General features: G+C 39.6%; 1 protein-coding gene across 2 annotated transcripts in view; it reads left to right on the top strand.

Moving 5' to 3' along the window:
- LOC121386268 (fibrocystin-L-like) overlaps window positions 1–26,917 on the top strand; it is a 126,575-nt gene that overhangs the window by 64,925 nt on the left and 34,733 nt on the right. For both annotated transcript variants that reach the window (XM_041517111.1, XM_041517112.1), the window contains exons 28-40: window positions 445–572; window positions 1,561–1,699; window positions 4,222–4,417; window positions 5,842–6,089; window positions 8,657–8,845; window positions 10,305–10,475; window positions 11,736–13,199; window positions 17,668–17,820; window positions 19,728–19,893; window positions 21,375–21,531; window positions 23,875–24,111; window positions 24,838–24,967; window positions 26,133–26,501. In XM_041517111.1, coding sequence (XP_041373045.1) covers window positions 445–572; window positions 1,561–1,699; window positions 4,222–4,417; window positions 5,842–6,089; window positions 8,657–8,845; window positions 10,305–10,475; window positions 11,736–13,199; window positions 17,668–17,820; window positions 19,728–19,893; window positions 21,375–21,531; window positions 23,875–24,111; window positions 24,838–24,967; window positions 26,133–26,501 — 3,747 coding nt within the window. The remainder of the gene's footprint in view (window positions 1–444; window positions 573–1,560; window positions 1,700–4,221; window positions 4,418–5,841; window positions 6,090–8,656; window positions 8,846–10,304; window positions 10,476–11,735; window positions 13,200–17,667; window positions 17,821–19,727; window positions 19,894–21,374; window positions 21,532–23,874; window positions 24,112–24,837; window positions 24,968–26,132; window positions 26,502–26,917) is intronic.

The raw sequence follows: 26,917 nt of genomic DNA, 5'->3' as shown, positions 1-26,917 counted from the left end.
CATACTGACAGCATAAACCCAGGAATGTGAACTTAATAAATGGATTTTTTAAAAAGTTTACTGTGTAATATAGATGGAATGTAAGTTAATAAATATTTGTTACTGTGTTGGAGAAACAACATTGTAAATAACAGGATACTGGATATAGATGGAATGTAAATTAATAAATGTTTGTTACTGTATTGGAGGAACAACATTGTAAATAACAGGATACTGGATATAGATGGAATGTAAATTAATAAATGTTTGTTACTGTGTTGGAGAAACAACATTGTAAATAACAGGATACTGGATATAGATGGAATGTAAATTAATAAATGTTTGTTACTGTGTTCTAGGAACAACATTGTAAATACCAGGATACTGCATGAATTAGTTAATATAGATGGAATATAAATTAATTAAAACAATTTGTTTTATTTTTTTATTATTACTATTGTGTAGGTGGAACAACGCTGACAATAACAGGTTATGGTTTCACCAGTGATGCTGTCCCCAAGGTGAACAACGTTGTCTGTAAGCTCACCACCACACCAACACCATCTCAGATCATCTGTATTACACCGCCCTCGGTAAGTGCTGCAAAATCTTCACCATACAGGTCCCATTATCAAGGGTGTCATTAATATTCAATAGCAAGTATTATACTTTTTTCTTGGAAATACTACTTTTTATACTTTTTTAATACTTTTCTCACATGAAAATACTTTTTTTATATACTTTTTTCTGCAAAATCCAGTTTCAAATTTGACCATCGTAAGATGTGTGCTTTGCTCATCTTTTTTTCAGGAGTGACAATGTGGCTGAAATAACAGAAATAATAGCTTTTCCCATTAATTTTTATGGTCTGCAGGATAAAGATAATAACTACATGTAGATAATGATATAGGATATCTGCCGTATCCTGTTCAGGCTGAATGAGAAATTCTGCTTGGCAGAGCCTCGTGGAATTTCCCATTCATACCTTCACAGGATACAGCAGATATCCGACGTCATTAACTAGTTATTCTCTATTTCCACCAATCACAATACTTGATTCGATCCACTGCATGTGACATATGGTGCATGGACTATCCCAGACACAACATGCTAACATATATGGCATGGTAAATTGGTAAAAAAAAAATCTAGTCAAGTCCTAATTTGGTCCTTAATTTAGTTTCTTCTTCTTCGTCGCGTTCTTCGTTAGTCAAATCATCAGACCAGTCATTCCCACAAAAGAGGCGGTGTTCATTAGTTCACCAACTGTTCCATGCAGTTTTGTGGCAAGTGCTGTTGTGTTTGGCCTTATTAATTGTCTGGATGTGTTGTGTAGGCTGCAGTGTTGTCGGATATGTTCGGGTGTTTCAGCCTCTTGTCTACAAGGGCAGTCTTTGGAATCGCCAATTTTGAATTTAGTTTAAAGATAAAGTTTGTTGCTTTTAAAATAATATATTAAGATATACATGAAGAAAATTTAACTGTGTCCCAAATACCCAAAATCAAATTGATTTTTTTTTTTTTTTTTTAAATCGTCCCATCTCTACAAGTATATATGTATGTGTGTGTTATGTTTTTTAGACGTCATCGACGACAGTGTCTGTTGACGTCACTGTGAGCCAGGCGAGTTCAGAACTGACATCACCAACTCAGTTCGAGTACAACTTGGCGTCCACCGCCATCATCACTCAGCTCTCAACCATGTCTAGCAGTGTCGAAGGTATTCAGGGTTCGAAATGCTGCCAATCCGACTGCTTTTTATCAGTCAATATCACCATGGGCCGGGAATGTTTTTGTCTCTTGTCCTGTCGTACCGACAATTATTTTACATTTATATTCATAAATTAATTTGAATGAAATATATATTTACATAAAAATATTTATAAAGTTGATTCCACTACAGATGTAAATGATTATAAACCACAATATTAAAATAATGTTTCTCTTGGTTATTATTATTAACAAAACACCATTGTTAAACACCATTTGTTTATTAAATTCTTTTTTAATATGATCATGTTTGGTCTGGCAGATTTTGATTTGGGCCAGCAGATTTTGTAGCTAACCAGGCCGATTGACCAGCAAGAATTGCAGCCAATTTCTATACCTTAGTAAATACATGGAGATTTTCCTCATTATATTTTTAAATTATCAAATATTCCTATCAATTTTCTAAATTTATTGTTAGATGTCATCAAAAAAAAATTGTCCCATGATGACATAATATTCACTAGCAAATACAGTAAAATCCCTTGAACCTGAACCCTTGCTTGCATCGCAGGATTGGATTTTTCTCGTTCTAACCTGTGCACTACAACTGGTCAAAGGTCATTGTATGTGTTTTCCAATCTGTGGGAAAGTGCATATAATAGATCCCTTGCTGTATTAAAAAAATGTAGCGGGTTTCTTCTAATGGCTACATGTTCAAATACTTGACATCCAATAGCTGATGATTAATTAATCAATGTGCTCCAGTGGTGTTGTTAAACAAAACAAACTTCTTCAAACCTGGACCCATAGTAAATCAGAATTTCTCAAACCCGAATGTTTTTCACCGTCCTGTGATTTATTAATCTTTTAAAGGGACATTCCTGAGTTTGCTGCATTGTAAAATGTTTCTGACAAATAAAATAATTCTACGATTAAACTTACATATTAAATATATTTTCTTGTTTAGAATATCAGTGTCTGTATATTCAATGTGTTTCTGGTCGTCTTAATATTTGTAAGAAGTCGAAACTAGATTTTGTCTTCAAATAATTTCTTACGTACAAAAAAAGATATTTTAGGAAATAAAATTAAATTTACACTAGTACAAATATAAGAACGATCAGAAACACATTTAATATACAGTCACTGATATGTTATGTAGGAAAATATATTTGATATGTAATTACGATCGTCAAAAAGTCTCTGTTAGTCGATAACATCTTAAAAATTGCAGCAAATTCAGGAATGTCCCTTTAACAATAGAACTGATTTCTGTAAACTGTAAACACCTTTAATCTGAATACTGAATGAATAACCCAGTCCCAGTGAGTTTGTTTACTGTAAACTGTACCCCTGGAAACCGAACAGTCAGACCAGTGTTAATCATTATGACACCTCTAATTGCTATGAATAAAACCTTGCCTGCTTAAATCATTCAGGGGTGGGAATTCTCCTCGGATCAGCTGTTTTTCTCTCATAGAACATTGCGTTTCCTCGCATTGTAATCGTCCCTTTTTCACAGTTCACCAATTCCCATCCCTGATCATTACAAATGAGGGCGTGGGATGTAGCCCAGTGGTAACGCGTTTGCTTGATTTGCAGTCTAGGATCGATCCTCATTGGTGGGCCCATTGAGCTATTTCTCGTTCGAGCCAGGTTTTTTTTTTAGAGGAAACCCACTGTCGCCACATAGGCTACTCTTTTATGACAGGCAGCAAGGGATCTTTTATTTGCACTTCCCACAGGCAGGATAGCACAAACCATGGCCTTTGTTGAACCAGTTATGGATCACTGGTCGGTGCAAGTGGTTTACACCTACCCATTGAGCCTTGTGGAGCACTCACTCAGGGTTTGGAGTCGGTATCTGGATTAAAAATCCCATGCCTCGACTGGGATCCGAACCCAGTACCTACCAGCCTGTAGACCGATGGCCTAACCATGACGTCACCGAGGCCGGTCGACTCTCAGTAAGACAAACTACCAATATAACATGACGTCATCAGGTATGACGTTCTCTGACGATGTTATTTTTACGTTCATTGAAAAATGAACAAACTCTTATCACATTGCTACAGCTGGACCAATGGTATGACGTTACATTGTAATGAATGCAATGAAAATTTCATTAAAGAGACGTACACTGTACCCTAGTTTTTAAACACTAAGGCATATTTTTTACTATTAGAACAGGTTTTGATAACTGAAATCATACTTTACTTAGATTTTATTGCTTAGATTATCCATTTCCATGCATTTGCAGTGTTTTTGGTCATCCTGGTGTTTTTAATATCACAAGATGCATTTCTCATATTGTTAAAAACGCACATGCATTTGAGAAGTAACAGATATGGAGTCGAGTTTTATTCTATTTTTAGAGGGTATTTCACCATTTCAAAGTCACAGACTCATGTTTCACTCAATTGTAACTTTATCCAAATGTGTTACAGGTTTGTAGATTAACTAAACTTAGTGTTAATTTTCATGGGTTGAAACTAGGGTATGTCCATTTAATCAACATTGACATGATTTCAGGTGGCAACACTTTGACGATAACAGGAACTGGGTTAGGAGCCTCGCCCAATCCATCACAGCCTGTAACAATTGGCGGAAATGTTGCCACGGTGACCAGTTACAGTGACACGGCAGTGGTGGTGACACTCCCATCCAACCCGCCGGGTAGTTATCCCGTTCTTCTACAGATTGGCACTAACGGATACGCAGACAGACAGTAAGATCAATCACCTGTCATGACCTTCTTTTCATTTCTCTGTATCTCCCTGCTATTGTCCAATTAAGGTTCAAGCATGCTGTCCTGGGCATGCATCTCAACTATCCTATGAAGGCATATTTTATTTCAAAGTGAAAAGACAACTATTTGTTTTTTGGGGTTGGTTTTCAAATTGAATTTTTTTTTCTCGTGATTTTTATATTTATATATTCACTTAAAGTGACAGCCCTAGTTTTTAAACACCATGACATGATATTAAGGTCGACGACAGTCACTTTTTGCACCCTTGTTTTGGCTTCGTACACAAGAAATATAATATATCTCACCATAATTTCACTTGAAATCCAAATTTCATAAATGGTACAATTGTTTAATTACAAGATTTTTTTCAAACACATCCAAGTGCATTTAGTAATTTTCAAAAAAAATTAAATTGTAATACCAATTTAGCATTGGAAATTTTCAAACCTTTTGAAAACGGAAACGTCATGTACCTACTGTATTGTTATTGTAAGTAGATGTAAAGTGACTTCATTGGAATATTTACATCATGCAAATGCAAAATTAGCTATTTTATTACAATGCTTCGATCACCACATTAAAATAAAAGCTAGTCTACTAACCTTTCACCCCTGTCAGAATTCACAAAATGATCAGACAATGCTGTTTACAGGTCGATATTCTTTCATATTTCATAACTGGACAAATTATTAAGTTTGAGAGAGGGAAATATATACTTCTCAAAAATTGTAAATTTCAAGAATTTGAGGAATATTGGGCACCTTGGTCCAGATACCTAGAAACAAGACATGGCAATACAATGTTCTAGAAGTATTTCAATACAAATATGTTTTCTCTTTCGAAATTAAAGTATTTAATTCACTCTTTCTTTCCTTCTTCCTTCCTTACCTTCTCTTTTCTCCCTTTACCATTTCCTTCAAATCTTTCCTCTACCTCTATCTTCACTGTTAACCCCACATATTAGTGAACTCCATGTTTTCATGTATTCATGCTTATTAATATTATTATATTGATTCTAATTACACTATATTATATATATATAAATAATGTTCATATGTACTTATAACATGGATGTAAGGTAGTGAAATCAGGGCCCCCAACCCTGGCACTATCATACTTGTGTCTGGGGACAATAAATATAAAATAAAAAAAAGATAAAAAAAAGTTTGAGAGAGAGAGAGAGATGGAGAGAGAGAGAGAGAGAGATGGAGAGAGAGAGAGAGAGAGAGATGGAGAGAGAGAGAGATGGAGATGGAGAGAGATGGAGATGGAGAGAGAGAGAGAGAGAGAGAGAGAGAGAGAGAGATATCTATCTATCTATCTTATCTATCATATCTATCATATCTATCATATATATCTATAATATATATCTATATACCACATTAAATTAATTATATATTCAGAATCAACTCGATTGGAGACATTGTCTATGATCTCAAAGTGACGAACATCTATCCGGATGCTGGCTCTCTCTATGGTGGGACGAAGGTCACCCTTTCTGGGGTCGGATTTAGCACCAACACCACACTGAATGAGGTCAAGTTCGGAAAGCATGTCTGTGATGTCGAATCTGCGACAACCACCAAGATAGTGTGCACGATACGCGACACTGGTGAAGTGCATCACGTCACCAACAAAGGATCACACCCTGGTGAGTGAACTTCAGTTAAACATGGTATGAAATTCAAAGGCTGTGGTATGTGCTATCCTGTTTGTTTTATTTAATCAGGGCTTCTAGAATTTTTACAAAATCCACTCGCCAGGGATCAGTGATTTGAAAAATTTACTAGCCACAATTAAAAATCTACTAGCCCTACTTTACTTTAAATTAATACAGTTTTACTAAATAATAGTAATAATCAGACATGTCACCTAAAGAGGTAGATAGAGCTTAAAAACACTAACACTGGGGGTTTGTGGTAGGGGCAGGATATTCATATTTACAAAATAGATTTAGCTGCACCATTTGACCTCCATTTTTTTTCACTAGCTGTCGGGCATAGAGCTTAAAAGCCCTTAGATATTGGGTGGGGGGATGCAGGATATTCATATTTACAAAATGGACTTAAATGCATTTGACAACTTGGGTATTTTTTCACTAGCCATCGGGCATGACAATAGTAGTTATTTACTAGCCCAACATTGAATATCACTAGCCATGGGAGTGGGGCTACCATAATCTAGAAGCCCTGTCGGACATGGCAATAGTAGTTATTTACTAGCCCGACATTGAATATCACTAGCCATGGGAGTGGAGCTACCATAATCTAGAAGCCCTGTCGGACATGGCAATAGTAGTTATTTACTAGCTCAACATTGAATATCACTAGCCATGAGAGTGGGGCTACCATAATCTAGAAGCCCTGTCTGGCATGACAATAGTAATTACTTACTAAACCAACATTGAATATCACTAGTCATGGGAGTCGGGTTACCATAATCTAGAAGCCCTGCCTGGCATGGCAATAGTAGTTATTTACTAGCCCAACATTGAATATCACTAGCCATGAGAGTGGGGCTACCATAATCTAGAAGCCCTGTCTGGCATGGCAATAGTAGTTATTTACTAGCCCAACATTGAATATCACTAGCCATGAGAGTGGGGCTACCATAATCTAGAAGCCCTGTCTGGCATGGCAATAGTAGTTATTTACTAAACCAACATTGAATATCACTAGCCATGAGAGTGGGGCTACCATAATCTAGAAGCCCTGTCTGGCATGGCAATAGTAGTTATTTACTAGCCCAACATTGAATATCACTAGCCATGAGAGTGGGGCTACCATAATCTAGAAGCCCTGATTTAAGGACACAATTAGTAATGTAAAATTAATGTAATTTTTGACTGGATGTGTTAAAAATTAATATCTCAGTCGCCCAAGGCAACCTTTAAAGGTTAAAGGTAACCTTTAATGCTTAGTGTATGACAAACAGCCATATCCAGTTGATGTGAGAGTTTTGTATAAAGCAAGAAAAAAGGAAGGAATGTTTTATTTAATGACGCACTCAACACATTTTTTTATATGGCGTCGGACTAACAAAAATGTGATGCAGCTAAAATGCTTAGTGTACTACAACCGGACAGATCCAGTTGATGTGAGAGTTTTGTATAAAGCAAGAAAAAAGGATGGAATGTTTTATTTAACGATGCACTCAACACATTTTTTATATGACGTCGGACATATGGTTAAGGACCACACAGATATTGAGAGAGGAAACCCGCTGTCGCTACACAGTAGGCTACTCTTTTTTTTAGTTAGCAAGGAATTTTTTATATATAGCATCCCACAGACAGGATAGTACATACCACAGCGTCTGTGGAAAAATGCATATAAAATATCCCTGGCTACTAATGGAAAATGTAGCAGGTTTCCCCTGAAGACACTGTCAGAATTACCAAATGTTTCATATCCAATAGCCCATGATTAAGTAATGAACGAACATGCTCTAGTGGTGGTGTTAAACAAAACTAACATTTTCTTTTTTTAATAATTTAAACCTATTTTATTACCATCTACAGGCTGATTAAAGCCTGCATTAAGTTTGTTTTGTTTAGCGACACCACTAGAGCGCATTGATTTATTAATCATCGGCTATTGGATGTCAAACATTTGGTAATTTTGACATAGTCAAAGAAAGGAAACCCGCTACATTTTTCCATTAGTAGCAAGGGATCTTTTATATGCACCATCCCGCAGACAGGATAGCACATACCACAGCCTTTAATATACCAGTCGTGGTGAACTGGCTGAAGCGAGAAATAGCCCATTGGGCCCACCAACAAAAGCTGTATTAAGGCAACATGACATAATTAAATTTGAGGTGCTCGCGTCGCAGGATCGAACCACCTCGATGGATCCATTCAACTAATTGGGGGTTTTCTTGTGCCAACCAGTGCACCACAAATGGTCAAAGGCTGTGGTATGTGCTTTCCTGTCTGAGGGATATAAGTGCATATAAAAAATCCCTTTCTGCGTTAGGAAAACTGTAGCGGGTTTCCTCTGATGACTACGTGTCAGAATTACCAAATGTTTGACATTCAATAGCCAATGATTAATTAATCAATGTGCTCTAGTGGTGTGGGTAAACAATAAGAAGCAAACTGTTGTGAATGTAGTTCAGATATGCTGAGTAGGGTTTGCGTTGGATGTTTAACTTTTTGTTAATTTCTGCAATAATGTAAATTAATGTATTTTAATAGGTTTTCTTTCATTTCAGTGTTTGGTTACCTCTATGGGTGGGACCCCTCAACGGTTGAAGTGAAGGTCGGCGACTACGTCCAGTTCTCATGGACGTTGCCGTCGTGGGTTAACGACCGTGGATACGGAATCAACCAGACAAAGAATGCCAGCACCACTGAACTCATGCCCGATGGCTTCTCAACTGGGCCTTCCAAAACAGCCAATGGTAAAGTGTAGATAGATAGATAGATAGCTAATTTAACATGCTCATATATCATTAGGCTTTCAAACACGCCCATACAGAGTCCGACCTCCAATAATATCAGTGGCCTGACTCGGGATGGGGGAGGGTAAAGTGTAAATCACAGTCTGATGGCCAAATTCACTAAGTCTGTTTAAAGGAACATTCCAGACTTTGCTGCATTGTAAGATGTTTCCGACTAATAAAATATTTCTACGATTAAACTTACATATTAAATATATTTTCTTGTTTAGAATATCAGTGTCTGTATATTTAATGTGTTTCTGGCCGTCTTAATATTTGTAAGAAGCCCAGACTGGATTTTGTCTTCTAATAATTTCATACGTACGAAAAAATATATTTTCAGAAATAACATGAAATTTAACCTAGTACAAATATTAGAACGATCAGAAACATGTTTAATATTATGCAGAAAAATATATTTGATATGTAATTACAATCGTTAAAAAGGTTCTGTTAGTCGATAACATCTTAAAAAGTGCAGCAAACTCAGGAATGTCCCTTTAAAATGACCCATCAGGTAGTTCGACCGAACCATTCGGTCAACAACGTGTAAGTGTAACTCGGGAATTTAATTTTTGGTTTGAGAGTTGTGGTATATTCGACTCTTTCCGAGTTCGAATCAACGAGATTCTACTGTTTTTGTAGTTACACATGTACATGTATTTACATGCATGTAAGACAAAAACAAGCTTTGTAAATAACGTCCTAATTTTTATTTTAAAAAATTTAGCCCGAAATTCAGAAACAAAGAGCATTTAAAGAAATAGCTACCATACATGTATATCTTAACCTATACGGTGGACTGGTTCAGCTTTATGTCAATCAACCTTATGATATCAAAACATCCTTATGATAAAAACATTAATTTAGGATATTATAATCTTTATATGTCATGTTTTAATAGATTCTAAATATCGATTATGTTTCAGGATATTGTAAATATTGATATTTTAAGATATTATTAATATTCATGTATTATATTTCAAGATATACATTTTTATATATTATGTTTCAGGATGTTATAAATATTGATATGTTTCAGGATGTTATAATATTGATATGTTTTAGGATGTTATAAATATTGATATGTTTCAGGATGTTATAAATATTGATATGTTTCAGGATGTTATAATATTAATAAGTTTTAGGATATTAATATTGAAATATTATGTTTGAGGTTATTATAAATATAAAGATATTGAAATATTTTAAGATATAAATATTGATATTATATATTACATTATATTTCTGGATGTTATAAATTTTGATATACATATATTGTTTCAGGATGTTATAAATATTGATATTTTTTAAATATTATAATTGAGGTTATAAACATTGATAGATTAGTTTTAGGATATTATAAATATCGATATATTATGTTTCAGGATATTATAAATATTGAAATATTATGTTTCAGGAAATTATAAATACCGGTTCAGCATGGTTGGAACATATTACTACTGGAGTGGTTGGGTTGACGAGTATGAGACGATTTCTCTGAAGGGCTCCGTCACAGTTGTTGACAAGACATCACACACCCAACTTTTAAAGCTCACTGTCGCTGGGCACGAAGCAGTGTATCAACCTGGTAATTATTTTAATTAATTAATTAACCGCCGTGTAGACAGCCAGCCCTCGTATATTAGCCGAGGCTATATACACAGCCACCGTGCATATAGCCACTAATGTGTGAAGTAAAATAAATATGGAGACTTCCGTTGCAGTTGCATTTACCCAATAGTTGATGTATTTTTCGTGCTGGGGTGTCGTGAAACATTCATTACTAAATTCATCTGTTGTACACAATATTTAGCACGATGTGTGTACGGTAGTCGACTAGACCTGAGCGCAAATAGATCCTCACAAAATGTGACATCGGGTAAATTCAAAGAAGGCAGTCTGCAGTGCAAATCAAAAAAGGAGAAAGAGTCAGAACGATGGAAAAGTGCTGATTAAAATGGCTTTACATATTAACTTATAGATTCTAATATGGTGACTATATGTAGGTCTGCCATGGGGACGTAGCCCAGTGGGAAAATGCTCGCTTGATGCACGGTCGGTCTAGGATCAATCCCCGTCAGTTGGCCTATTGGGCTATTTCTCGCTCTAGCCAATGCACCACGACTGGTATATCAAAGGCTGTGGTATGTGCTATCCTGTCTGTGGGATGGTGCATATAAAAGATCCTTGCTACTAGTGGAAAAACATAGCAGGTTTCATCTCTACAACTGTGTCAAAATGACCATATGTCTGACATCCAATAGCCAATGATTAATAAATCAATGTGCTCTAGTGGTGTCGTTAAACAAAACAAAACAAAGCCTGCCGTGGGATGGAAGCCTTAATGTTCAATCAACACTTGTATTTTTTAGGCCTTAGGAAATGACAGCAACTGGGGGAAAGGTGACTGTTGTATATATTAATTTAATTGTCCATATCAACTTTGGGGGTGGTGGTAAATTTTCACATTTCCTGAATTTGGGTAGCCCTACTTACAGCGCCAAATTATGTTTAGTATTTATATTTGTGTAATCTATTTGTTAATTCTCTTAACTTTTTTGTACCACTAGGTGGCGCTGATCTATCATTTTTTTATTATTATATTTCTGTTTCCGGTGAGTGGCGTGTGCAAAACGGCAAGAAAAATGAATTGGGGAATGCTCTGTATACATTGTACAGTATGTCGACTGGTGTGATGTCGGGCGAGATATCTCGCCTGCAGTAGTCAAAATGTTGAGACTCTTTTGGTTTGACACCCAATAGCCAATGTATTTTTTGTGCTGGGGTGTTGTTAAACATTCATTCATTCATTCATTCATTCAAGTGTCTTTTGTTTTTGTACCACTAGGTGGCGCTGATCCATCCCCAGCTGCAGTTTGTCCCGGCACTGTTGCCGACATCCCGTCCTGTTCGGTAACGAAACCAGCTGACCTGGACGCGAGTAAATTCAACTTCAAGTTCTGGTCTTGCCGCTCACCAGTCATCACCAATATCGACCGCATCAATGGCAGCACAACCGACGACATCACTTTGACTGGAACAGGTTTCAGCGCCACATCTTGCCACCACGAGATCACTGTTGGCGACGGTCGAGGCATGCTGCAGACGTCATCAGCCACATCGCTGGTCTTCCGAATCGACTCTTCGACATCGCCATCACTGGGAATCTATAACGAGATCAGACTGCGGGTCGGAAATCTCGGCTATGCCTTGGTACAGATGAAAGGTGATCGCACGCGCCGATTTGCTTTGATTCCCGTTGTCGAGTCGATAACGCCACTGACCGGTTCTACGGCTGGTAAAACTGAGCTGACTGTCACTGGCTTTGGTTTTTCGAGAACGACGAGCGATATTCAGTTTGAAGTGGGCGGGGCTCTGTGCACGGTGCAGAGTATGACGTACACCCAGGTCGTCTGTCTGACGCCCCCTGCCATCGAACCGAAGGAGGTGAACATCACGTTCAGGGTGAGCTCCATTCCGGCCCAATGCAAAGCGCAGAAGTGCAAATTCACCTATTCGCTGTCCATGTCACCGAAAGTCACAGAAGTCGTGCCTACCAGTGTGTCGACATCTCCGACATCGCTGACGATCACGGGAAAGCTGTTCGGAACCGACAGCGCTGCGGTAGCCGTTGACATCGGTGGACAGACTTGCACACTCACAGCGGTGAGCGATACAACAATTACCTGCGACATCAGTAACATTCCCGTCGGGTCCCACCTGGTCAAAGTGGTCATCGCCGGAAAGGGCCTGGCCATTACAACGGCAACTGTCAACAGCGTGGCCACGATCTCTAGTCTGTCTCCGACCGAAGGAAGCGTGCACGGAGGTTTAGAACTGACAATAAATGGAAATGGCTTTGTAAGCGGCAAGACGAGCGTGACTGTAGACGGTTCTCCGTGTACCACAACGAGCGTGACGGCGACCATCGTCAAGTGCATAACTCTGCCGCATGCTGCTGGGGCCGTCACTGTGGTCGTCACCGCGAACGGACATGCCTACCCTCCCGATAACTCGTTCTCGTACACGTCGACAGCCACACCCACAATCACGACCATCAACCCGACTAGCGGCCTGCAAGGGGACTCCGTCACGATCATCGGTACCGGTTTCAGTGCAGATAACTCTGTCAGTATAGGTGGTGCCACGTGCACCGTCACCTCGGAAACGTCCACTCAGATCGTCTGCACTCTGGGGCCCCTTGCGACAGGAGAGTACTCAGTGAAGGTGAAGGCCGCGGGGAAAGGATCCACTTCAAACGAGACGACGTTCGAATACTCGTTGTCAGTGTCTTCCTACACACCAAACACAGGTGATTAAAACAATATTAGTTACAGGGTTAGCTCTGGGTGATTTCGCCAAATTATCTAAAAAATGCAAAACCTAGACTTGACTTTAATCTTTTAACATGCTCCTATACCACAGAGGTTTCAAGCATGTCTATCCCGGGGCCTGTCTCTGGAGGCCAGGGGTCAGCTCCGGGACAGAAAATTTACGGGACAATTTTGAGTTTTAAACCAAAATATAATAAGGGAATTTAAGTATTTTGTTTGTGCAATTCGAAATTAATAATAATATAAAAATCCAAATAAAAATGAAATAATAACATTTTTGGTGCTTACATGTAATTTAAGAGTGGGCAGCCAAAAAGAAAATAACCTAGAGCTATTTTCCAACAAAAAATCAATTATCACACAATTTTTTTTCACAAAATTAAAATAAAATTCACCAACTGTTCTTAAACTTTGCTATTGGTGAATTTGGCTAATGGCAGAGTTAAAGTGACACACCCTAGTGAATGGTGTGGGCAACATGTAGCCCAGTGGTGAAGTATTCCCCTGATGTGTGGTGGGTCTAGGATCGATCTTAAATCATTGGCTTTTGGATGTCAATCATTTGGTAATATTGATGTATAGTCTTAAAGGTGTCGAGACATAGCCCAGTGGTTAAGCGTTCCCCTGTTGTGTGGTGGGTCTAGGGTCAATCCTCGTTGGTGGACCCATTGGGCTAATTCTTGTTCCAGCTACTGCACCACGACTGGTATATCAAAAACCGTGGTATATGCTGTCCTGTCTGTGGGATGGTGCATATAAAAGACCCCTTGCTGCTAATAGAAAAATGTAGCGGGGTTCCTCTCGAAGACTACATGTGTATCAGGGGTGGGGAAAAGCCCTTTTCTCCCGGTCTGGGACCGATTCTCGATCTCTGAGACCGAAATTATTGTTTAAAAACGTGTGTTTGCCGGTCCCACTTTTGTCATTCTTGTCGGTCCGAAGCACCTGTCCATTTCTATTATTGGAACAAATTCTTATCCGTCAAGTGGACCGGCCTGCCCAGACATCGGTATCTCATGCATGATTTAAAATAATAAATAAATAGTAGTCAATATGGCTAGTGGCAAGACGTCTGTCTAAGTATATATCGTCAGTCACTGAAGTCGGACCTATAGTAGTGTCAATCCACAGCCACTAGGCTAGACATTAATTTTGTCAAAGTTGCTGAGCCGGTCAAGAGATTAAATTGACGTTAACAATAACACCATTCTGGTGAGAGAGCCATCAAGGTATTACACTCCAATTAAAACAAAGGACCCAGAGTTTGCAACTGGTTACAATCAACACCCATGTACGGAGCTTTGTCGGGTCGAGTGTCCCAGTTCGAAGCAAGAGACTTGTGTGCAATACAAACTGCTTGAAATAGCATAAAATATACTGAAATAATCGATAAATGTATTTATTGTTGACTGTTCAATGTAGTCTATCCAATAATTATAAAGGATTTTAAAATTAACAAAAGGTTTCCACTTTTTTGTTAACAAGTGGGAGTAAGCAGAACAGCTACATGTACTGTTATCTCAAGAGCCAGTAGAGGTCAAATTCCGTCCAATCAGTGATGACGTTATTAATCTCTTTGTCTAAACATGTGCCAGCTCAGGCTGTCAAACGCTTCACGGTGCAATCTTTTATTAATTTTCAGAACACAGTACTGAATACTCGTACTTTTTATACATATATGCGATTTAAATTCATAACTTTTATTCCTTTTTTAATATTATTTATTCCATTATGTAAAATATATACAATTTGTGGGGTTTTTTGTTTTTTTTCACTGATGTGATAAAAAAAAAGTTTTTTTTTATTCCTTTCTTTTTTTTTCCCCCCCCCCCCCCCCCCTCCGTTAATGATGACATCAAGCGGGACCGATTGACAATTTAATTTTTCCCCACCCCTGATGTGTATATGTAAAAATTACCAAATGTTTGACATCCACTTGGAGATAAATCAATATAATGTAGTGGTGTAGTAATTTATTATTATTATTATTTTTTAGTTTAAGGAATTTGGTCCATTTAAAATGTACATTATCTGTGGGAGATTTTTGTAGTTTTTTTTGTCTAAAACTTATTTCTTGCTTTGAATTTTAAAATTTTCACATCTTTTTTTTGTCTTGTGAAATGTATTTCTAAATGTAAAATCAACAAGAAAACGTAACTGTTGATTAATAAATCAATGTGCTCTAGTGGTATTGTTACACAAAATGAACTTTAACTTGAACAGGGGAGGATGAACATGTAGCTCAGTGCACTCGCCCGAGGATTGTAGGATCGAATCACCTCAGTGGACCCCTTGTCTGATTGGGTTTTTTCCCATCCCAACCAGCTCCTGATGCCTGGTACATCAAAGGCTGGTATGTGCTGTCCTAACTGTGGGAAAGTACATATAAAAGATCCCTTGCTGCTAATGAAAAAATGTAGTGGATTTCCTCTAAGACTTTATTGTTCGAGCCAGAGCTCCACAACTGGTTTAACAAAGGCCGTGGTATGTACTATCCTGTCTGTGGGATGGTGCATAGAAAAGATCCCATGCTGCTAATCGGAAAGAGTAGCCCATGAAGTGGTGATAGCGGGTTTCCTCTCTATATATATGTGTGGTCCTTAACCATATGTCTGATGTCATATAACCATAAATAAAATGTGTTGAATGCGTATATAAATGAAACATTTCCTTCCTTCTAAGACTTTGTGTAAAAAAATTACCACATTTTTTACATCCAATAACTGATTATTAATATATAAATGTTCTCTAGTGGTGTCGTTATGATGACCTGTTTGTCAGGCACTATGTTGAACTTAATGCCCAATACAAAGGCTATCCTGTCTGTGGGGTGGTGCATAAAAAAACATCCCTTGTTACTAATGGAAAAATGTAGTGGGTTTCCTCTCTAAGACTGTCAAAATCTCTAAGACTGTGGTCAAGTGGTGTCCAAAAATAGCGCCTTTAGATAACATCTTTTAATAGACATCCAGTGTCGCCGATGTGGTGCCCGGGGCACGTGCCATAAGATCCAGGTCGTTAAACAAAACCAAATTTAATGTCCAACACAAAGATGGCCACAATGTCAACGGAAAATAAACGCCTGTGGCAAGAAGGAAGGAACTGAAATTGCACTCAACACATTTTATTTACTGTTATATGGCATCAAACAAATGACTGACATTCATCTTTTGTGAGTTCTTGTTCGCGTCTCAGACTTTAATAGAAACTGCTCAGTTTTATTTACTGTTATATGGCATCAAACAAATGACTGTACTAGCCCCCCTTCCAGGAAGTGCCCGGGGCAACGACGCACTCGACACATTTTATTTACTGTTATATGGCATCAAACAAATGACTGTACTAGCTTTAATTTGTTAGTTGTGAGTTCTTGTTCGCGTGTCAGAAGGAAACAAAACCGACGCACTCGACACATTTTATTTACTGTTATATGTCAAACAACACAAAGATGGCCGCGTGTCAGAAGGAAGGAAATTATTTAACGACGACTCGCCACATTTTATTTACTGTTATTGGCATCAAACAAATGACTGTAACTTTATTTTAGTTGGAGTTCTTGTTCGCGTGTCAGAAGGAAGGAAATGGTTTATTTAACGACGCACTCGACACATTTTTATTTACTGTTATATGGCATCAAACAAATGACTGTACTAGCTTTAATTTGTTAGTTGTGAGTTCTTGTTCGCGTGTCAGAAGGAAGGAAATGGTTTATTTAACGACGCACTCGACACATTTTATTTACTGTTATATGGCATCAAACAAATGACTGTACTAGCTTTAATTTGTTAGTTGTGAGTTCTTGTTCGCGTGTCAGAAGGAAGGAAATGGTTTATTTAACGACGCACTCGACACATTTTATTTACTGTTATATGGCATCAAACAAATGACTGTACTAGCTTTAATTTGTTAGTTATGAGTTCTTGTTCGCGTGTCAGAAGGAAGGAAATGGTTTATTTAACGACGCACTCGACACATTTTATTTACTGTTATATGGCATCAAACAAATGACTGTACTAGCTTTAATTTGTTAGTTGTGAGTTCTTGTTCGCGTGTCAGAAGGAAGGAAATGGTTTATTTAACGACGCACTCGACACATTTTATTTACTGTTATATTGCGTCGGACGTATGGTTAAGGACCACACAGATATTGAGGGAGGAAGCCCATTGTTGCCACTTCATGGGCTACTCTTTTTGATTAGCAGCAAGGGATCTTTTATATGCACCATCCCATAGACAGGATAGCACATACCACAGCCTTTGGTGTACCAGTCATGGTGCACTGGCTGGAGGGTGAAATAGCCCAATGGGCCCACTGATGGGGATCAATCCTAAACATTTTAGGGAACACAGTTCGATCAGTTCCACAGAATAATAATTGAACTGAATTAAACTAACAATATCAATTTATGACAGCCATTTAAACTTCTTTTTTTTTGTCTTTCACAGGAAGCACAGCTGGTGGTCAGGCGATAACAATTTCCGGCTCAGGCTTTGAAGTGGATGCAACGATGGTGACAGTGTGTGGAAATCCCTGTACAGCGAAGACGGGAGTCCAGCAGACGTCATCTCAGTATATCTGTCTTGTCCCTCCCGGGTCAGGTGAGTGTTAAAGGAGCAGTATAAAAAAATCTGTAAAAAAAAAAAGTTAAAGGGACATACCCTAATATCACAAAATGCATTTCTCATATTTTTAAAAATGCACATGCATCTGAGAAGTAACAGCTATGGAGTCCAGCTGTAATCTATTTTTAGAGGGTACTTCACCATTTCAAAGTCACAGACTCATGTTTCACTCAATTGTAACTTTATCCAAGTGTGTTACAGGTTTGTAGATTAACTAAACTTAGTGTTAATTTTCACGGGTTGAAACTAGGGCATGTCCCTTTAATAATATTTATATATATTTGAAGTGACAGACCCTTCTATTAACTAATTAGAGTTAAAAAAAAAAATATTTGAAATTGGACGTTACTTAGATTTTTTTATTGTTTAGATTATTAATTTCCGTATATCTGAAGTGTTTTAATACCAAGAAATGCAGTGAGCTCCATGGTCTAGTGGATAAGCTGCTGGACATTCGAGCTGACGACAGTGGTTCAAATCCCGTCAAAGCTGGCTCACACATTCATTCATCTTTCTCATCTATCTCCCTCTGCCTATCAGTCTCATTATCTTATTATAAAAAACTTTCCAATTTCTCCCACGATTTCAATCTGTTTCGACCCTTTCTGTCAGTTTCCTCCGACTCTGTCTTCTGAGCTGTCCACACCATCACCTACCTGTCTCAACTTCCTCCTCGGGTACAGTCTCTGTGTACTTCCCAGCACTCACTTGGTATTCTCATCCTCTGCCACTAATAAAGCTGGTCTGACCTACGGCACTAACGACCGCCGGTAGTAGAGGTGCATAGTAGGTGGTTACAAGTGCCTCTTAACAATGCCAGAAGTAACTACTGAACACTCCCCGAAGTGGTCAGACTAAGCCTACAGCTAAAAGCTGATGGGGGGAATGGCAGGTGTGCAGCACAGATAGCCACAAGAGACAAGCATCTGTGGTTAAGGACCACACAGATATTGAGAGAGGAAACCTGCTGTCGCCACTTCATGGGCTACTCTTTTTTTTTATTAGCAGCAAAGGAATCTTTTATATGCACCATCCCATAGACAGGATAGCGCATACCATAGCCTTTGATGTACCAGTCGTGGTGCACTGGCTGGAGTGAGAAATAGCATAATGGGCCCACTGACAGGGATTGATCCCAAATCGACCGCGCATCAAGCGAGCACTTTACCACTGGGCTACGTCCCGCTCCAGTGTATTATGGTTTTAAAATGAGTCTAGAGCCAAGGCCGGCTCTTGCGCCCACGACAGGCGTGCGCTACAACAGCTTGTTCTGAATGTGCACGTAAAACCCTATGACATGACATGACAAGTCTAGAGCGCACAATGATGAGTCGAAAACGTGTCACCTGCTTAACCTTTTGTTGACGGGGTGGGATTCAGCTCAGTAGGTTGAGTGCTTGCTTGAGATGCTTGCATCGCAGGATCGAACCACCTCGGTGAATCCATTGAACTGACTGGGTTTTTTTTCTCGTTCCAACCAGTGCACCACAACTGGACAAAGGCCGTGGTATGTGCTTTCCTGACTGTGGGAAAGTGCATATAAAAGATCCCTTGCTGCATTAATTAGGAACAATGTAGCGGGTTTCCTCTCGTGACTACGAGTCAGAATTATCAAATGTTTGACATCCAGTAGGTGATGATTAATTAATCAATGTGCTCTAGTGGTGTTCTTAAACAAAACAAACTTTTAACTTTTGGTGACCATCTTGCAGCCAGCAGCGGGTTTCCTCTAAAACCAGTGTCAGAATGACCATATGTTTGACGTCCAATAGCCGATGATAAGATAAAAAATAAATGTGCTCTAGTGGCGTCGTTAAATAAAACAAACTTTACTTTTATCTTGCAGCTGGAATATTTAAGTTTAAATCTTTTTTTGTTTTCAGCTGGGACAGCGTGTGATGTGATTGTCACAGTCAACGGTCTTTCAAGGACCTTGACCCCGCAGTATACGTACGACTCCTCACTGACACCTGAAATAACTCTGGTGGACCCCCGCCGCGGAGGAACTGGAGGGGGCACAACAGTCACTATCACTGGAACTGGCTTTGGGTGAGTATTACTGCTTTTAATTTTATTTTTTTAAAAATCTATCTGCTCTATTTCAGTTTCTCTTTTTGAATTCCATCTAATTTATTTCCTGATTAATTTTCACACCTCTGTAAATTGCGAGAAAATTTTGTTTGGTGTAATGACAGGCGCGCGTGCAGGGGGAAGGTTTTGGGGGTCAAAACACATCCCCCCCCCCTGCTCAAGCAAATGTTTTTTGAACATTTGCCAGGGGAGCATGTCTCGACCCCCCGCAAACACCGTAAGCACGCACTCTATTGACTGAGTTAGGGGTGGGTCATAGCCCAGTGGTAGAGCGTTCGCTTGATGCGCAGTCAGTCTAGGATCGATCCCCGTCTGTGGACCCATTGGGTTATTTCTCATTTCAACCAGTGCTCTACAACTGGTGTAACAAAGGCCGTGGTAGTACTATCCTGTCTGTGGGATGGTGCATATAAAAAATCCCTTGCCTGCTAATCGAAAAGAGTAGCCCATGAAGTGGCGACAGCGGGTTTCCTCCCTCAATATCTGTGTGGTCCTTAACCATATGTCTGACGCCATATAACCGTAAATACAATGTGTTGAGTGCGTCGTTAAATAAAACATTTCCTTCCTTCCTTCCGTCTATTGACTGAGCCAAATCCAGCCACCTAATAGTTTCACTTTTCATTAATGCATTATATTTAGGGAGGGGCGGGCGGAATTTAGCTAAGTCGGTAGAGTGCTAGCCTGATGTGGTTGCATCATAGGATCGAATCACCTTGGTAGACCTATTTTCTGATTGTTCACCCCCCCCCCCCACCCCACCCCCACCCCCACCCCCATCCCCATCTCAACCAGTGCTCCATGACTGGTGTATCAAAGGCTGTGGTATGTGCTGTTGATTGAGATGGAAAAACACTCTAAAGTTTATCAAGGAACATCAGTCCTGTTACCCTTCACACCTCAGTCGAGCACTCTACCACTGGACCAAGTCTCACAAGCTTGCATTTTACCACTGAACTACACCTGCACCTCTACCCCTACCCCTACCCCTACCCCTAACCCTAACCCTACCCCCAAGGAAAGCACTACCAGTGAGCTAGACTTCCCCCACCCCTCTCAGGCAAGCACTCTATACCACTGAGCTACACACTGTAAAACACCACCACCACCACTCTAGGCAAGCACTACCCCTGAGCTATACCTCGCCCTCTCCCCCCGGCAAGTACTCTACCACTGAGCTACACCTTACCCCCCCCCCCCCCCCACCCCGGTAAGTACACTACCACTGAGCTACACCTCCCAAACCCCCTTTCCTGGCAAGTACTGTACCACTGATCTACATCCCCCTCCCTTGATGAGTACTTCACCACTGAGCTACACAAACACCGCCACATCCGCCCCCACCCCCACCCAGACCCACACCAAACACCTAATTGATTCTGATTGGATGCTGTGCTAGGATGTTGTTAGACAGATATTCCTCTCCTTTCTTACTCTAGAACCACCGACAGTGCAGTTCAGGTGACGATAGGTGGCGCCACGTGTGTGGTCACCCCCCCGGTAACTGACACTCAGATCACGTGCGTCACAGGAAGCTCCACGTCTCAGAAGACCAGCGTGCGGGTCGAAATTTCTGGAAACGGAATCGCCACTCAGGTTTGTCTTGTGAATATCAGGGGCAGACCCAGGTTTTGTTAAGAGGGGTGGGGGTTGGGGGGGGGGGTAAAAGTATAATTATTCTGATTTGAATTTTGGTAGATCCAAGTTTCATTAAAGGTGAGGGACTGAGACATATGATGGGGCTGTTTTGGTTGGGTTGATTTGGTTTGGACTAAATGCTGTATATGGTTGTGTTGTGCATGGGTTTGGGTTGTGTTTGTATTGTTTAGTTGGGTTGTGTTTGTATTGTTTAGTTAGGGTTGTGTTTGAGTTGTGTTTGTATTGCTTAGTTGGGTTGTGTTTATATTGCTTAGTTAGGGTTGTGTTTGGGTTGTGTTTGTATTGTTTAGTTGGGTTGTGTTTGTATTGCTTAGTTAGGGTTGTGTTTGGGTTGTGTTTATATTGCTTAGTTAGGGTTGTGTTTGGGTTGTGTTTGCATTGCTTAGTTAGGGTTGTGTTTGGGTTGTGTTTGTATTGCTTAGTTAGGGTTGTGTTTGGGTTGTGTTTGTATTGCTTAGTTAGGGTTGTGTTTGGGTTGTGTTTGTATTGCTTAGTTAGGGTTGTGTTTGCATTGCTTAGTTAGGATTGTGTTAGGGTTGTGTTTCGGTTGATTTGTATTGCTTAGTTAGGGTTGTGTTTGGGTTAGGTTTGTATTGCTTAGTTAGGGTTGTGTTTGGGTTGATTTGTATTGCTTAGTTAGGGTTGTGTTTGGGTTTGGTTTGTATTGCTTAGTTAGGGTTGTGTTTGGGTTGATTTGTATTGCTTAGTTAGGGTTGGGTTTGTATTGCTTAGTTAGGGTTGTGTTTGGGTTGATTTGTATTGCTTAGTTAGGGTTGTGTTTGGCTTGCTTTGTTTGGGTAGGGTTTGAATTGCTTTGGGTTGGGTTGGGTTTGAATTGCTTTGGGTTGGGTAGGGTTTGAATTGCTTTGTGTTGGGTTGGGTTTGAATTGCTTTGTGTTGGGTTGGGTTTGAATTGCTTTGTGTTGGGTAGGGTTTGAATTGCTTTGTGTTGGGTTGGGTTTGAATTGCTTTGGGTTGGGTTGGGTTTGAATTGCTTTGGGTTGGGTACGGTTTGAATTGCTTTGTGTTGGGTTGGGTTTGAATTGCTTTGGGTTGGGTTGGGTTTGAATTGCTTTGTGTTGGGTAGGGTTTGAATTGCTTTGTGTTGGGTTGGGTTTGAATTGCTTTGGGTTGGGTTGGGTTTGAATTGCTTTGGGTTGGGTACGGTTTGAATTGCTTTGTGTTGGGTTGGGTTTGAATTGTTTGTGTTGGGTTGGGTTTGAATTGCTTCGGGTTGGTTGGGTTTGAATTGCTTTGGGTTGGGTTGGGTTTGAATTGTGTTGGGTAGGGTTTGAATTGCTTTGTGTTGGGTAGGGTTTGAATTGTGTTGGGTAGGGTTTGAATTGTGTTGGGTAGGGTTTGAATTGTGTTGGGTAGGGTTTGAATTGCTTTGTGTTGGGTAGGGTTTGAATTGTGTTGGGTAGGGTTTGAATTGTGTTGGGTAGGGTTTGAATTGCTTTGTGTTGGGTAGGGTTTGAATTGCTTTGTGTTGGGTAGGGTTTGAATTGCTTTGTGTTGGGTAGGGTAGGGCTGTGCTGTTTTGGGTTATGTTGGGTATGGCTTGAGTTAGGATCTCCACGAGAAATTGGCTGCTAGAATCCGCTCGGTGAAAAAAACAAAACACAGTTGGACTTTTTTCCGTTAATACAAAGTGAAGATCATTTCAAAGTAAGTATTTCTTGGTCTTCATGAGCTCGAAATGGATCACAATACACGATTAGTGTGTGAAAATGTGATGGTAGTCGTTATTTTGACCGCAATTCATTCCGAGCAAAATTCCTCGGAACCGTTCAGAAGTGCTAATGGCTTAATGGCTAGGCAGGATAAACCTCGCCTTGTGCTTGCATGCGAGGTTAATCTTGATGAACTACATGTAGCTGTATGTGTGTTATGTCTAGGTTACATTAATTTCAGTTAGGTTGGGTTGTGTTAGGTTGTATTATATCAGTTATTGTCCATTGAGTAACATTGTATTGGTTTGGGCTGTATGTGTGTTTATGTCTAGGTTACATTAATTTCAGTTAGGTTGGGTTGTGTTAGGTTGTATTATATCAGTCAGTGTTCATTGAGTAACATTGTTTTGGTTTAGGCTATATGTATGTATGTATGTATGTATGTATGTATGTAGCTACGTTACATTAATTTCAGTTAGGTTGGGTTGTGTATGGGAATCTTAATGAGATTCCATTGCTTTATAAGTGCAAATTTAACATCTTTCACTCGTTTGTGTGTCAGTTGTAGAATATTAAAATCAACAAACATATTTTTCTTTTTAATCAGACCAGTGCCAGCTTTGAGTATGTTGACGTGTGGTCGTCGAGGTTCAGCTGGGGAAACCAGGACCCGCCTGCCGACGGTGACTTTGTCGTGGTCCCCAAGGGTCAAACGTTACTGCTGGATGTCGACACGAACGTTTTGAAGATGCTGCTCATCAGAGGTGGAAAACTCGTCTTTGACAACAAGGATGTCGAGTTGAAGGCAGAGAATATTCTCATTGTGGATGGAGGAACACTTCAGGTCTCTTTCTTGAATGCCTTTTTTTTTAGGGGGTGGGTTTTTTTGGGGTGGGTTCTGTGTTCAAAGGAGAGCTGAAAGAAATATCTGTTTAACAACACATCAACATATTTTTAGTCCCTTACCAGTCCAACCAGAGGGAACTATAGGTTTCATATCCGTCTGTCTGTCTGCCTGTCTGTCTGTCTGCCTGCCTGCCTGCCTGCCTGCCTGCCTGCCTGCCTGCCTGTCTGTCTGTCTGTCTGTCCGTCCGTCTGTCCGTCCGTCCGTCTGTCCATCCATCCATATGTCTGTCCATCCATACATTCATCTGTTTGTCCAACCATCTGTCTGTCCCACATATAGTCATCCGGATGTTTGGTTTTTTTTACAATGCCTTGAGACACTGAGCTGAAATGTTGTGTATAGATTCATCAAGTACTGTTACAGATCAAGTTTAACTTTAATCGTGATTTACTAATGTTTAACAGAGTTATGACCCTTGAACTTAGGAGATATAAAAATTAGTTTTCAGGAAAAAAAAAATTCTCAAGATATTAGATGAAATTTTGTGTACGTATAACTTAAGCATGTGCTGTTACAGATCAAGTTTGACTTTCATGGCGATTTACCCATTTTTCATATAGTCATGTGCCTTGAATTTAGGAGATACGAAATTTGTTGTGTCTGGTAGGGGACATGTATTGCTTTAGCAGTACTCTCAGAATGCTTGTTTTTGTTTTCATTTAGGTTGGCACAAGGGAAGTTCCATTCCAACATAAAGGAATTATCACAATGTACGGACACCTCCGTTCTCCAGAGTTACCTCTGTATGGAGCAAAGACCATCGCTGTGCGAAATGGCACCCTAGATCTCCATGGTAATGCTTCTTTTTTTTGTAACATCCACCTTTATTTAAAGAGACCCATAAATAAAAGATTTGGTTTCTGTATTTCTGGGGAGTTTCTAATATGACTTTATTTATAAATTCGAACCATAAAAAAGGTTTGGTTTCAGCATTTAATTTTTTCTTCTAATATTTACCCTTTTTTTTTTTTAAAGAATCATAAAGAAACTTTGATTTCTTTCTTTCTTTATTTTTTTCATCTAAAATCTGGATTTATTTAAACAAAACAAACTTTAAAGGGACAGTCCTGAGTTTGCTGCAATTTTTAAGATGTTATTGACTAACAGAGACTTTTTAACAATTGTAATTACATATCAAATATATTTTTTTCTGCATAAAATATTAGTGGCTGTATAGTAAACGTGTTTCTGATCGTTCTAGTATTTGTACTAGGTTAAATTTCATTTTATTTCCAAAACCAAATTACGAAATTATTTAAGACAAAATCTTACATATATTAAGACGACAAGAAATACATTGAATATGCAGACACTGATATTCTAAACAAGAAAATATTTAATATGCAAGTTTAATCGTAGAAATATTTTATTAGTCTGAAACATCTTACAATGCAGCAAACTCAGGAATGTCCCTTTAACTTTTCAAATATTCCATAGTTTTACCTCAAGTAAAATAAAATCAAAGATGAAGATCATGCATCCATCCTGAAATGGTGCTAGGCGAAACAATCATATGAAGTGTGAAATAGCATGTATTATATTTTTTACTGCAAACCAGGCGAGCAATTTATAGCTCTCGTTAAACGTTCCCAGGTGAGTGTGGAGGTGAGTGGCAGTGATCACTCCCCTTTCCTGGCGAAGCCTATTTTACTGATTTCCATTTCAATTTATTTTCGTGCTTATATCCAATTAAGGTTCAAGCACACTGTCCTGGGCACACACCTCAGCTATCTGGGCTGTCTGTCCAGGACAGTGGGTTAGTTGTTAGTTTGTTAGTGGTTAGTGAGAGAGAGAAGAGGGTGTAGTGGCCTTACACCTACCCATTGAATACTTAAGAATTAGCTCTGGGTTGGAGCCGGTACCGGGCTGCGAACCCTGTACCTACCAGTCTGTAGTCCGATGGCTTAACCACTGTGCCACTGAGACCGGTGTTTTACTGATGTGATTATGTTTTCCAGGGAAGTTCACTCCGATCACATGGACTCGACTAGCGGCGACGGCCGATGCAGGCAGCTCGATGATCTCCTTGCAGAAAGCAGTCAACTGGGAGGTGGACGATGAGATCGTCATAGCAACCACAAGTCACCGCCACAGTCAGAAAGAGAGTGAAGTTCGCAAGATTACTAACATCTCGGGTGACAAACTGACCTTGACCCTTGACACGCCGCTGTCATACAAGCACCTCGGAATATCGGAAACGTACAATGGCGTCAGTGTGGATTTCCGAGCCGAGGTTGGGTTGTTGACGCATAATGTTGTTGTCAGGGGCAACAAGAATTTGTCATGGTCCGTGAAAGTTCCTGCCTGCCCGGATGGTTTTGACACAGGTAAAAATATTCAAGCTCTGAGTATATAGTTACATTTTGCCCATTCCAACCGGGCCTCCACGACTGATATATCAAAAGGCTGTGATGTGTGCCGTCCATCCATCCATCCGGGAATGATTGGGCTATTTCTCATTCCAGCCAGTGCTCCACAATTGGTGTAACAAAAGGTGTGGTATGTACTATCCTGTCTGTGAGATGGTGCATATAAAAGATTCCTTGCTGCTAATCAAAAAAGAGTAGCCCATGAAGTGGCGCCAGCAGGTTTCCTCTCTATATTTGTGTGGTTCTTAACCATATGTCCGACGCCACGGAACTTTTGTTTCAAATTTTGTATGCATATATATATATACAGTCACACCTGTCCTAGCGGCCACCTGTATTCAGCATTCACCTGCCTTAAGCGGCCACTTTATTCC

This window comes from Gigantopelta aegis, chromosome 12 (genome assembly GCF_016097555.1).
Source record: "Gigantopelta aegis isolate Gae_Host chromosome 12, Gae_host_genome, whole genome shotgun sequence".
Taxonomy (NCBI): domain Eukaryota; kingdom Metazoa; phylum Mollusca; class Gastropoda; order Neomphalida; family Peltospiridae; genus Gigantopelta; species Gigantopelta aegis.
Note: the sequence above shows the minus strand (reverse complement) of the source record. Positions and strands in the feature narration are given on the sequence as shown.